The sequence below is a fragment of the Lutjanus erythropterus genome, chromosome 7 (genome assembly GCF_056507025.1).
Source record: "Lutjanus erythropterus isolate fLutEry1 chromosome 7, fLutEry1.hap2, whole genome shotgun sequence".
Lineage (NCBI taxonomy): Eukaryota > Metazoa > Chordata > Actinopteri > Lutjaniformes > Lutjanidae > Lutjanus > Lutjanus erythropterus.
Window position 1 is genome coordinate 35,682,783 of NC_139323.1, and position 14,022 is coordinate 35,696,804.

The window sequence follows — 14,022 nt, forward strand, 5'->3', positions numbered from 1 at the left end:
CCGCTGATTAGGTCTGCCTCCCATGGAGCCACATATTAATGCATTTAGGATGGAAGAAATTGCAGCATTGTTTTCATACCATTTCACAGAGAAAAAGTAGGTAATTATGTTGCAGAGAACGCTTTATCTACAAGTGTACTATAAATTTAATGTAATTTTCTAACCGGGGAGGTCTTGGATGGTGAGAGTCAGCAGAGTTACGGGGTGTGTCGCAGAGAGACAGATGAAGGGCTTGAAATGAGGAACAAATATTTCTCTCATTGTTAGCAGTCAGCCCGCCAGCACAGTGTCTCAGTTAAGCTGTCAGACTGTCAGGCTACGGTCTGCAGCCAAAGCGGGCACAGGATTCACATCAATCTCAGCCAAACCGCTTTACCAGTCAAACTATTCATTTGACTTACATAGCGACAACATATTGATGATCACAGATGGCTCAACAAAATACTTTAAGGTAACACCACACTGACAGAAAGACACAAATTTACTTATGAGGGCTTCTCGAAATCTATTGCGGCTGACTTATAGTACAAAGTGAACATCATTTGGTTTGGGTTTACAGAGGAAACTATAAGCTTTGGTTAACAGTTACAAGAAAACATGACTTGTAGGGTTGTAGTCAACCAAAGAAAATCTTGGTTGGACTGAAATGTGATGTGATTTGTGCTGCTTCTCTGACGTGGTGTCAAATAATTTGGAGCAGAGGAAATGTTCAATAAATGTCCTCTAACTCAGAAATAAAATATGCCAGCATGCCTCCCACCACAACAACAATAGATTAAGAATTTTAAAATACTTAAGATCAGAAGGCTAGAGGTTGAGGTCCAAAGTTTGGATGCTGATGTGATCTGTACACCGCTTTGACCTAGATGCAACAAATCTTGGATGGATTGCCATGAAAATTTGCTCCAACATTGATCGACTTTGGCAACTTTCACCCAATATTTTCTGTCACACCACGAGGTTAAAAGTTTTGTTTTGAAATATCTTCACTGAAACTACTAAAAGGGATTTCTAAAAAGTTGGTATCAGACATTCATGGTCCCTAGAGGATGAACCATACTTTGATTTAGGGCTGTTCTGATACCAGTATTGGAAAATCCTTCCGATACTGCCTGAAAAGCAGTATTGGAAATTGGTCAGTATGCAAGTGTATGTAACGATCTGATACTACATAATGTATTAGCCCTGATATGGGAGCCTGCTATCCCAGCATTGACTCGTGTGCCAAATTTTAGCGAAGGAGAGAAACCCCAGCGTTATCCTCAGCATCAGATCACATTGCAAAGTCTGTGGTAAGCTCATGGTAAGCAGAAAGTCTTCGGAGTCTGAGGCAGGAGGAGTTTTAGAGTGGAGCTAAGGCTGATGCTGTAAACCTGACTGTCTTAGTTACCGATGGACTCTTTCCTGAGGGGATTAAACTGAGATTTTATGCTAGATCACCCTGCTCTGGTTCATGACCAACCTGAAAAACTAATGACATTCCTATCAGCCTCAACTGCACAATGTATTTAATATTAATGAAATAAAGATGGTAAACATCACCATGTTAATATTCACCATGCCTTCATCCAGTTGTATCACAAATTTTAATAGAGTTTCAAATCAAACTGCAAAAGAAAATGCAAATAAATGTGCCATTTAATACAGTTATGTAATTATTAGGACCTGATTCATTGGTAACTTGGATCAGAGGGGTTTATTTTGTCGTGAGCAAAGTGCTTTTTGTGTGAGAATGTGAGCAGAAAAGTCAACACGTCAACCTACTAACCTTGCTAAAAATATCTTTCCATTACTTTTATCATAGCCCACACAATAAAACAGATTTTTTTTTTATTGACATTTCTGTGGTGAGACACAGTGAAACACACTGACACAGAGTCAGTCTCTAAATGCTTTGCTCAAAAGAGACTGAGGACAATCTCCCAGCTTTTGTCGCCAAAACTTGGTGGCTGTCTAATAAAGTATCAAGGTCATTTATTAGCTACACACAAAATAGTGTTGTATAATGAAATAAGAGCTGTAGTTCCTTCATATTATAGTATGTATCTACAGATAACTACTTTCAGAATAGAATTTAAAAAAAGGAATGAAACAACATAGATATACACATATACAATCAGAAAATACTGCAGTACACGTTTTGAATTTGCATCAGGTTAAATATAAACAGCAGCAACAACATGATGATGATAATATGGTTGATACCTTCACATTAAAGTTCGACATCTGGGAAACACTGTCCATCAACTTTGACTGTGTTTGTGCACAAAGTATCACTGATGTAAAACACAGAGTCCTCCTCCCCTCGTTCTGCTGAGGACTTGTGTGTCGTGTCCGGTCAGTTCAGTGTACAGTCCGCCTGTCAAGTACCACAGCTCGATCCAGGATCTGGTGGAGCAGGTCTCTGTAAGATTTATGGCACAACAGTCCCACTTCGTCCATTTCATATTACTGACCAGACGTTAGTGTTGCTATTTTTATTTTTATATATCCTCTGTTTAAATTGGTCATATTTTTCATACTTCCTCTCTATTTTTAAATATTTTTGTTGATGCTTATATTATAGTTTTTGCTGCTGTAACACTGTAAATGGAGGACTAATAAAACAATTTCTTGTCCCATCTCTTATCTTAACTACCTTGTATTAAGAAATCCCCAAACCAATGGTGGGCAGTGAGATTTCCAATTGTCTGGTACTGCGAGACTGTGGATACAGAGAGACAAGACTTCACATACATTACAAAGTGACAAAGGTCATACGTGTGACATGTCCCAAAGATATTTTATTCTTCTGTCCCAAAACTGTGACATGCAGGACTCTGCAATGTGAAACTGTATATTTAGTGGTTTAACGCGAGACAAGCAAAGTAGATACAGTCAACCTTTACAAATGACTCTGGTGTGACTGTATCCCTTCCAGAAGCGTCGTAATGAACTAACCAGTGTCTTAGGTCGTCTGTAGTTATTAACCCATTTTCTGTCTTGAAAACATTTTTTCTTGTTCTAAGCCACCCACTGGCAATCCCAAGATGCCTTGGGTTGAATCTGTTAATTAATCAGGGGTTGTGTTTCTGACGTGTCGACCAGTCAGAGGCTGTGTTCCTGACTGGTGTGTGACAGCACAGTTGGTTGGTTACTACAATACTGCGGTAATGCAGTTATCATCACAATCCTAGTTTTGACCTTTTAGTCTATCACCATCTCAAAAACTTTTAAAAAGAAACTGTAAAATATACAACAACAAAACAAAGTTTGCTTCCAAGTCCTTTTGGGTATGTTTATGGCTTCAGAAAATAAAATAGAGTTTAAATTAATTGCTTTGTAAACAATTTATTTTAGAGGAAAACTTAATTAGTGTCGGTGGAGATTTGCACTCTCACCCACCTTTTAATTTCCAGCAGCGTCTCTAAAGTCAAACAGTCACGTAAAGCAGATAAACCTTGGTCTATTGGAACCTCGTTGGCAAAGGGTGAGAAGTTTGTAAAGGCACAAACAAACACAAAAAAAGCTGTTTTCCACTTGATGATGGCTGCTAAATCCTGCAGCGTGGGAGAAAGAGAGATCACACTGATCAACAAGTCGACTTTTCCGTCTGTCTGGGATGCATACACCGCTCTGAACTCTTTTACCTTTAGTTTGCTGAAGTGATGGATGGTACTCATCAGTATTCAGCATCTCTGGATCTGTTGTCATCCCTCTGGGTGCTCAGTTTTTTTTTTTTCACTGAAATGGTAAACTGGATGATACAGTATACTGCAGAAGGATGGACTTGGTGTCTGCTGTAACCCCGTGCCTCAAACACCAAACACACAGACGCATGACAAAGTGTCAGGTGTTTTGACAGGTGTCATATGCTGCCTGTGTTTGTTGGCCTTTAATAATTTATAGAAAGCTGAAGTGAAACCGGGACTTCAGGGTTCAGAAAACCTATTTAAAAATCATATTGACATTTGTAATAACACAAATGCCTCTAAACAGTAGCTCCTCATGCGGTTCAATCCATTTGTCATAAATCATAAAGAGGACTCATAAATTTAATAAAATATTTCATATCCTTTATATTTGGCAGTCCATTTCCTACAAGCCAAGTTAAACCAGTAGAGAGATTATGAAACTGGAGTTGTTGGTCTTTCTAGACCAGATGTGGCTGTAACAATAGCACACATCTGTAGCTTTTTTTTTTTTTTAAAAAAAAGATCTCATTTACCATCTCAATGGTAAGCTCAAACATACTCTGGTGAAAGGCCAATATGGTTCAGAGTGGAAGTAAATTATGCCTAGTGCCACATAAAACATTACCTAATATTTCTTACATCATTTTTTTCCCACTTTACATCAAAGAGAGTAAAGGACAATATACAGTACTTTATGTGATACTATGATCATCAACACTATTGTCTTTTTTCTCTTTTTCTTTCTTTTTTTTTTTTTTTACTGTCATATTCAAACATAAAATCTGCATTAGAAAATCTTGATATTTGATAAAAGATAGTATTGAAATGTGATGAATTTTTTAGATTAAGTTCAGGTCAGGTGTTAGCAGTGTTGGCATGTAATCAAGATGGTGTGATGTGATGCACATGCTGCGTACAACTTGAACTTTGCTACATCTGCGAGGATGAAATGTCAGATTCAGCCCGTTGTCTGCCACTATCTGTCTGAGCAGCCTCATGGAAGTGATAGTTTACAATTCTTCATTTTATAAAGAAAAGAAATTTGTTAAAGCAGGTCATTTGGTGTTTTCGCAGTCGTTCCATTAAGCTGCGACAGATTCCGTGTTCTGTCCATGTTCAGAGGTTTCTGCCGCGTGCAGCAGGAGGCTCTCATCACGTGCGCCACATCGTCAGATATGGTCAGCCTAATAAAGTCAGAGATCACTCAAAGTTAAAAAGCAAAGCTTGTAAAAAGCTCTCATCCACTTCAGATGGATTCCTCAGGAGATTTTGGTCGTCTTCTTTTATTGAGAGGCTTTCCGCCACGGCCAGCCGATGAAGGTAAATCCATCATAAGCTGTCATCTCTGCCAGCATTTCACCCAAGAAGTGTTTTGATAAAGTCCGGACCCAGTGTTCTTGAAGGTTTGGACCTCACTTGGAATTTTGTCTGAGATCCCAAATGTCTCAACAAACCTCAGTCCAGCGTGTTTGATCCCTCACGAGACATGACCTACACTTTGCACCTTCATTGTTTCACACACAAAGCTGGTGGCACACATTGTGTTGCGTTTGTCTGATTCAGATTTTAGAGCCATGAGTTGCTGTACTGACTGCATTAATGGTCAGAAGAGTTTGAATTCATGGTGCTTTGTCCTTCTTAATTAAAAGCAATCGGTGTGCTTGGTCGGTCACACAAAATAATATAGCCTGCGCTATGACTTTATTTGTGGTTCTTTTAAACACTCAGAGTGAGAAGGAACATTGCACCACCATCTTTAACTTTAGGGGGCATAAAAGCCAGTGCCCTCCTATAGATGGCACCTATGACTACATTACCTGTTACTCGGTACTGTGTGCTCAAAAACACCCATATACAACCCCGTCCAGATTTGTTAGACATGCTTAAAAAGATAAATTTAAGTCAACTTGTACAGGAGACGGAGGCATAATAAGTTTCTACTGCTTTGGTCGGTATTTCAAATGAGTTTTCCTCTGCTGTTAGTCTAACCTGCTGTCAAGAATTTAGTAACTGTGCATTCCTTGTAGCTCTGTTTTGGGATTGCAGTTCCATGTATATGTGTCTGACAAAGCCTGGCAGTTCACCAGCCTTTTACCTTCATTCTCCTCTATGCCTTCTGTATTTGCGCTTCACCTTTTTCTCACAGTCACCTTTTAAATGTCACTACTCCTCCGAGGAAAATCAGCCTCGCCTGTTCAAACACCCCTGCTTCTTTTATCCAGCTTTTCTTGGCCAAGGCTCTGCTCTCACGACACATTATCCACCGAGGTCTTACATTGCTCATTTCACCTCTCTACACTAATTCGCAGTCGGCGCTCTGCTATTATCCACAGCTCGCTCCGTGCCTCTGTCAGCCTCAGGCCGGGCTGGATGCAGATGAAGAAACAGCAGCATTATGAATGGTGTTAGGATCCAACAACATCTATATACAGATTGTTTTCCTTAGTCAGAACGGGTGTGAAAAAAAATTAACTTTGATGAATTTTTTGTATTTGGTGCGCTGATCGATCCAAATAGCCCAGTTAAAGAAGTCACAGTGACTCAGAAGTAGCTGGATAAAATTTTTTGAAGCTGTCAAGCGAGAACTTTTCTGAGCTCTCTGATTGACTGTCTGCTAAGCCTCCCCTTCTCTGAACACCTATTATTTGAATAAAGGCACAGCAGACCAGGCAAGCCTTGGATTTCTCTACTCAGTGAAGTGGTGTGCGTGGCACTGAAGAAAGAGCAACAATTTGGAGTATGGTGTCTTTTTGTTTGCCCTGCCAAAAACCGAAACCTAAACACAGTTGAAATTACAACTTCTAACTTTGTTCATTTGAAGTTGTGGGTTGAAGTTGGGAATTGTCAGTCTTGATTTGGGACTTGGGACTTGAGCACACAGACTTGCGATTTACACTGCAATACAATAAAAATTTAGTTTCTTTATTTCCATGTCTTCTGCATGGATCATCGTTACCTTTCTGACTTTATGCAGCTTAAGCCTCAGTCTTTTAGCATTTTATCACTTACAGCCACCATCACCACATGCATATTTAAGACCTTTTTTGCAGGATTCTTGTTATTAAACAAGTCAGATGAAAAAATTAAATTATTAGAAGGAGCAGCAGATGGCATTTTTAACCAACTAATGGAGGTAATGTTAGCTTAAATAGGTAGCTGAAAGAACTTGCTACCAACAGTTGACAGTTCAGCCATATTTGATGGTTGCCAGCTTGAAATGATAAGGCTTCATCTTTGTTTCAGCAGCCCTTTTAACACAAATAGGTAGGTGTTACTGACAGAGCTGTCCAATTTAGGTGCAGAGCCTTCATTAATATGATCAGACACACCTGCATTTACTTACTATTTCATGCCAAAATGGCTGCTCTGAAAAATATCTATGTCCTTGATTTCAGCCCCAAGAAGTTCAAGTGGCAAATGTGACATTGTTAAAGGTGCTGTGCAGAGAGTTTGACAGATGTAGCAACATGAAGTATGGAGGGTAGATCTAAGCAAACACTCAACTGATAATATTACTCTCTGATTTTCAGCTTGCATTCATACATTGCATATGGTTATTTAAGTTGCAGAGTAACACATCATTTTGACTGTTTTTCTACATTTGTAAGGACTTTCTAAGCATTGCTATCTGTCAACACAGTAGTGGTAGAAGTCTGGCTGGTTGGGCTGTTTTCATTAGTTTCCTAATATTACTTTCTTACCTAAATTGTGCAGTACTTTGCCTAGGAAAATGTTACATTTAAGCCGTCTTTTTTGCATCTGAAAAAAAACCAAACCCTTGAAATTGAGACTTGTTAGCCACTCTTTCACGTTTGACACAAATACCAATTAAAGAGAATAAATCAGAGTGGTGGTAGTTATATTATTGTGCACCACACAACGCCACGACTTTCTTGCAGGTCCCTTTTTGTCTGAAGATGCTGTAAATGACCCATCCAACATCAATTAAAAATAGATTTTAGATTATTACCACACAATAATCATGGAAACGAGTGAACATTTGATAATTAGTTAATAATCAGGTATTCTGGGGAAACTTCTTCCCCATGGATAAACGGCAAAATTAGTCACAGCTCCTGCTTCATAACTGCTTTTCCAGCAGCAGAACAACAGTGATCATGTTCAGTATGACTTCCTGCTCTGTATTTCTGTAGTCTTTTAACTATCAAGAATAGAAGATATACATAATTAAAGCAACACATTAGCAAATGCATGTCGATTGATAGCGTTGAATGTGGTGTAAGAGACTTAACGCCAACATGGTTGTTCTGGTCGGCAGTTGTGTGCTAAGATCGAACACAAACACTCAAAAGTCAATTAATGTAAGTCTGAGTCTCATGCATCTTCAAACCAGGTGTCTAATACTGATGTATTTGTCACGTCTCTCTGCATCTCATTTAAAGTCTCCATTGAATGTTGCCAGAAAAGCTTTTTAGCATGTGGTTAAGGTTTAGGAGAAGATCATGTTTGAGGTGAAAAAAAAAGTATGTTACAGACATCACTTGACTTAAGGGAGGCAAGTCATCTGACAGATATAATGCCCCCCCCCCAGTATACTTTATTATATGACTCCTGCTCACAAGACTGCAACATAACTGGAAAGTTTAAAACATGTGTCTTGCGGCTGCCCGGCTCTTGCAGCATGTGTCAAGCACAGATCGGCTCAAAAAGCAACCAAATACCCAGTCAGAGTTCCTGGACCTGCACACTGCCACATATGAAAGGGGAGAGTGTAATTAGGAAACCAGCAGCAGCTGTGCTGATCAACTCACCTGACACTGCTCTGCTATGAGCCATCCTCAACACCGCTCTCTCTCCTGCAGCTGACTGTTAACCACACCCACCTCCACAGTTATGTCACTTACAACTTACAAGAGAACCCTGTGGTTTCACAGGGCAAACAATCCCATCCTCCTGGGTGAAAGTCCTGTTTTTGTTTGACCCATCCATCCACTCCACCTCCTCACCTGACCTGAATGAGTTTACACTGAAGTCATTGAAATCCCTGTGTGCCGCATACAAACACTACACTGTTAAAATAAACTCTTTGTTTTAACTTAAACAAGTTTGTTTCTGGACTGCCTTCAAAATTTAGTTGAATGAATTTGAAAAGACAAGTTTAGGTGATTTTATAATTATTCAAAACAAACTTTTCAACTCAGATAAACTTTAATTCAGTTGTTCTTGAGAAAACATGTTCAAGCAGCTTAAGATATTAAGTTGAGCCAAAAACTCCTTAGTCACATTGACGAACCTTAAAAACAAATTAGATTTCCTCATACATCAGTGTCAGTTTGAGTCAGTCCTTCACACAATGCATGCACATCTGCTGATGTGTGAGTTTCTTAAGAAACTTAATTTAATGAGTTGATTGAACTCTGAACAGTTCATTCATTTAACTCTTCATTTAAAGACCTCAAGTTAGACAAAGTCGTATTTTTCAGTTCTGAAGTGTTATGAATACAAACACCCGAAATTTTAATTTGAATTAACTTAGAACAAAGGAAACACATCTATTAGATAACACAGGTGTGTTGGAGAGAGGCGAGTAGACCAAAAAGTTGCAAAAGGACTATCGCACACTATTTAACTTGCATTATATCATGTATTTGTTACGTGTCAGTACTTGACCTTTATCAGGCAAACAGGTCTACTGCAGAAACGCCGCAAATAAGTGATATATTGGAAGTTAGACAGTATGTGGGAGTCCTTTTGCACGTTTAATTAACTCGAATAAATAACACTCCTATATTTACAATAAATTAATGAGATTAGTTGATTCCAAATTCCGGTATGATTTTTTACAGTGTGAAGGGTACAAAACAAAATGTGTTTATACTAATTTATGATCTGATGATGATGAAAATGGTGAAGCTGAAACAGTGACCACAAATGTACATAATCAACCAGTAAGGTGATGATCATGTAGGTCACCCAGTGCAAAAGAACTGTGAACAGTCTAGTATCAGATTTTGGCTAAACAGAAAAATATGTAAAATAAATTCAGTGTTTTTGTTGGTATATTTAAAGGCAGAATATGCAGAATTGTTTGTAGACACACATTCAAAGTGAGCCCCTTCCCAGCTCGACGAAGGAGAAAGAAGGCAAGAGGCATAAAGAGTGAATTAAGACAGAGCGGGGATAGTGAGAGCAAACCAGTGAATCAGAGAAATAAAAAGTTATTCTCTGACTTTGTCACAGCGGTTACGTTCTAACGGCTTGTACGGATGGCTGCCTCGCTGAACTGCAAGGAACCTGTGGTGTCCACACGGGCAGTGTGTCGCTGCCGGGGTGCTGCTCCTCCAGCCCTATCTTTCTACACCGAGTTTGCAGAACAATTGTGAAGAGAAATAAAAAAAGCTTCAGCCTGAAAAAGCTCTGGGATTTTTGTCCCCTCTTTCAGAGAGAGAGAGGGAAGGAGGGAGGGAGATGTCACGTCTGTCACATATTCTATAGATGTAGACATTGAAACTGCAGTGAGAGGTGCCATGTTGTTGGTACATTGTCGATATAAGTGTCGACACATCATTTTCACAGCGTAGAGAGAACTGTGTGGGTCGCACAGATGAAGCATGGCCGCAGCGCAGAGTGAGCAGTGTCGCTCATGCGGGCTGTTTGGTTATGTTCCCAGAAAATCCAGCATATTAACAGGTTAGAACAGCCAAAGTGATCCTCAGTCTGCTCTGCCTGTCTGTGTGGACGCGTGTCTAACTCTTCCTGGAGCTCTCACAGATAGAGAGCAGAGAAAAATCAACGCAGAATACAATGCAAATGTTGGTCACTTCATGTTTATGCTGTATTTTCTGAGCACTACACACCACTGCCAAACACCACCACACACTTCTAGTGGATCATAAGTGATGATTTAGTGGCATTATGTTTATATAAGTCTATATATTTTTACCATTAACACATCAGAATATTGAGCAAACATTCTCGAGTGTTTGAGATTATTTAATATTGGCACATTTGTATCCTTTATTTTGATTCTTAATGATTTACAGTTTGTCTGTTGGTGCATCAACATAATGTGTAACCTCAAAATAAGCCCTTTTTATACACTGACATCCCTTTGCAGATACTTTCTGTTCATGGGTCACCAATTCAAAGTCAATTTGTAGTCAACTAAGAACTCCAATTCCTACCCTTGACATTTATAAACATCAAAGTATATGAGGCATGAAAAGGTCTCCACTGACTTTCCTCTCCCACTGAAACCAAGTTGTCTTATTCTTGTTCCTGCTCTGTGCGACCCATTATTTGCCCCAACGTACAATTATCTGTTATGGGTACCCAAGAGAGCTTAAAGTTTAACCTTTCAATTAAAATAAGACTTCTTCACTTCAAGCGCATTTCCCTGCCTTTCTAAAAACCTGTTTTTTTTTCTGCTTTGTGATGGGTTAACAGAGGTGTGTGACAGCCCACTGGTGACCAATCTGCCGCCGTCATCGTTCAGAAGCTCCTCCCAGCTGACCAGCAGCCATGGACCGGTCTTCGCTAAGGTCAACAGGAGAGAAGGTGAGGAATCTTTCATTGCTATGTCCATAGCCCAGCTTAAATATTTTACCAGTTGCTGGGGACAGCACATCTCAAGACCGATTTATGTCACGGACATTGTCATAAATAATAACTGACCTGATCCGGGCATTGACTGTGGTACACAGGCTTAGTTTGCTCAGTGCAGGATTTTGTTTCAGTGTGACATAGTTAGAGTTACATTAGAGAGCTTTGCGCCTCAGCAAACATGAGTGCTTTAAGTTTTACAAGTTTGAGTGACTTTATTACCCAGAATTCATTACTCAGACTTAGTCTAACATAGCTGTAAAACGATTTGACATAAATGTCTTATTAGTTAAAGAGGTGGAGACAGTGATTTCAGTGTTGATGAATCCACTCACTCACTGCAGTTTAAGAGACTGTATTCTGTTGGGCTTTTCACTTTATGGGAAGAATTCTTTTCACTGACCACACACACACACACACACACACACACACACACACACACACTCACACACTCACACACCAAACACCCAGCAGATATTTAACTGGGTAGACATTACACATTAAAGTAGCGTGATTTATAGAAATGAGACACACCTCTCTGTTACAGCTGTGAATTTAAATTTATCCAGTGTTATTCATGAACTCCTCAAACTCCAGTTTCCTGCTCTGTGGTTTAAACCAGCTGCACAAAAACAGTGTTTTTGTATGAAACTCCATTATCGTGTATATGTGCTCCCTCAATCTTGTGTGCCCACAATGCATTTCACCTTGCAGCCACATACATTTCTGATATTGGCCTTGGTTGGTTTCTCCACCCCGGATATATTGCCTTGCTTTGTAAAGCTGGGATTAATGTTCTGTGTTTGGTAATGTTCTTGATTGGGCCTTGCTGGATTGTGGATCATCAAATAGGGTGTTTCACTATTTGAGTTTCACTCACTGGAACTTTCTGTGGGGACCAGGAACCTTTTGAGGTGTCATGCTTATGGTCAGAATGACAATAACAGTGATTTTGGTCAATACTGAGATCATGATTATTTATTGAGTTAAGTTGAATAGGACTGGTCCTTATCCACAGTAGAGCAATAAAAAATGAAAAGAAAAAATTAATTCAGTTTTTCTCAACTGCTTTCTCTAAACTCTAATTGCAACTGTCACAACTGTTTCATGGGATTTCATAACTCTATTGCATGTCTGCAAAAGGTAGTAATGCCCACAAAATATTTCATTTATGCTTCAAAACTGGATGCTGTCTTTGTCATTGCTTCCAAAGTGAAAGTTGAGTCGTGTTGTTATCTTGTGAGGCATACAACTCAAAATGCTCACCACCGTGGTCAACCCTGGGAGTGCTTCCTATAGACAAATCTCTGTTTTGTTCTACTTTTTGGTGACACTGATCGCTTGATTTATCATACAAGAATGTCAGTTTGGTCTAACAGAATACTGTAGTGCATCAAACTGAGGTTTTAGATGACACAAAATGACATCCATGACAGGTCATTTGTCAGTTCAGCAGATATCACAAACACTCAGTGTCCTAGATATTTATAATAGTAGCAACAATAATAATAATAACTTTATTTATATAGTACAATTTATGCATAAAATGCAACACAAAGTACTGAACATAAAAGAGAAGACATGGAAACATTTTAAACAATAAAGGCAGAGGATAAAATAACAGTTTCACTGCTTACTCTCTTGCACACTTGTGCCAAAACACATGCAATTTACTTGAATGACTGAGAAATTCAAATCTGTTGTGAACAAATAACCATTCAGAGGTTTGAATGTAACGTAAGAGAAGAAGAATCTCACTCAAGGAATGAGCCAAAATGAGTGAGAAAAGGTGTAAAACTGTACCAACACTCTTCTTGCAAAAATGAACAGAGCACTGCTTTCACTTTCATGTTGTGCTATATTTATACAATGACGCGCTGTTATGGATGTCTGAGTTGATGCTGGACAAGGACGGGGATTCAGTGAAGTAGCGTTAGTGACATTATCTTTTTTGGACTTGCCTTCAAGCATTAATTGCACTGCAGTTTGATGTGTTGCTTTGCAGTGCAGACACAAGTCTCATACATTCTTTGCATATGATTTGTTCTTGCTTAAGATCACGTGACCAAACCAGAGCCTCCTGCTCCAGACATCATTTTGCCCGTCTGCTGCGTGTTAGTGTCTGATGTCACTCTTCTACTCTGGACTGCAGCCCCAACAACATCCAGGAAATTTTTGCACAGAAAGCCTCTGCAGGGTGGCTGGTTGTTAGTTTAGGAAGTGCTTGATTTCATATGCAGCTGAGTTTTCTGTAAGCGGAGCATACTCTTTAAACATCAATATTGCAGTCGATTATGTTAATTTAATGGTGGGAAGCCAAAATTGTGATCGTGATGATATTCAAATAATTGTGCAGCCCTACTAATTGGGCAAACATGGAGGCTGTGGCAACTTTGACTTGTGTACAGTTTCATTCACAAAATAAGGTGCCACTAATTTTAGCACAAGCAGTGGGCATTTCTTGATGTTTATTAATTGTAAAAAAGAGGTTGTTGCCTCTCTGATAACTGAAAAAAGAGCAATAAAAAGGGAGAGAGCGAGTGGTTGAAAAAGAGAAAGAAACCTTTATTTGCTGATAGTTTCATTTATCAGTGAAATTATCGTCAAGCAGCCAGTAAATCGCCTTCTGTGGAGACAGACGCTCTTGAGTTTTTTGTCTCCATTTTCATCTCTGTATGTCTCCTTTGTGCTCATTCATTACATCCAGCTCCAACATTAGAATCACGCAACAGTAAACAGTAACAGAACATTGGGGTGACTGTGTTGTTTCCTCATGTGTGAAAAT

General features: G+C 39.2%; 1 protein-coding gene across 1 annotated transcript in view; it reads left to right on the forward strand.

Moving 5' to 3' along the window:
• LOC146324319 (contactin-associated protein-like 4) overlaps window positions 1-14,022 on the forward strand; it is a 138,311-nt gene that overhangs the window by 13,556 nt on the left and 110,733 nt on the right. The window contains exon 2 of the mRNA XM_084723631.1: window positions 11,082-11,192. Within this exon, the coding sequence (XP_084579757.1) occupies window positions 11,082-11,192 (111 nt within the window). The remainder of the gene's footprint in view (window positions 1-11,081; window positions 11,193-14,022) is intronic.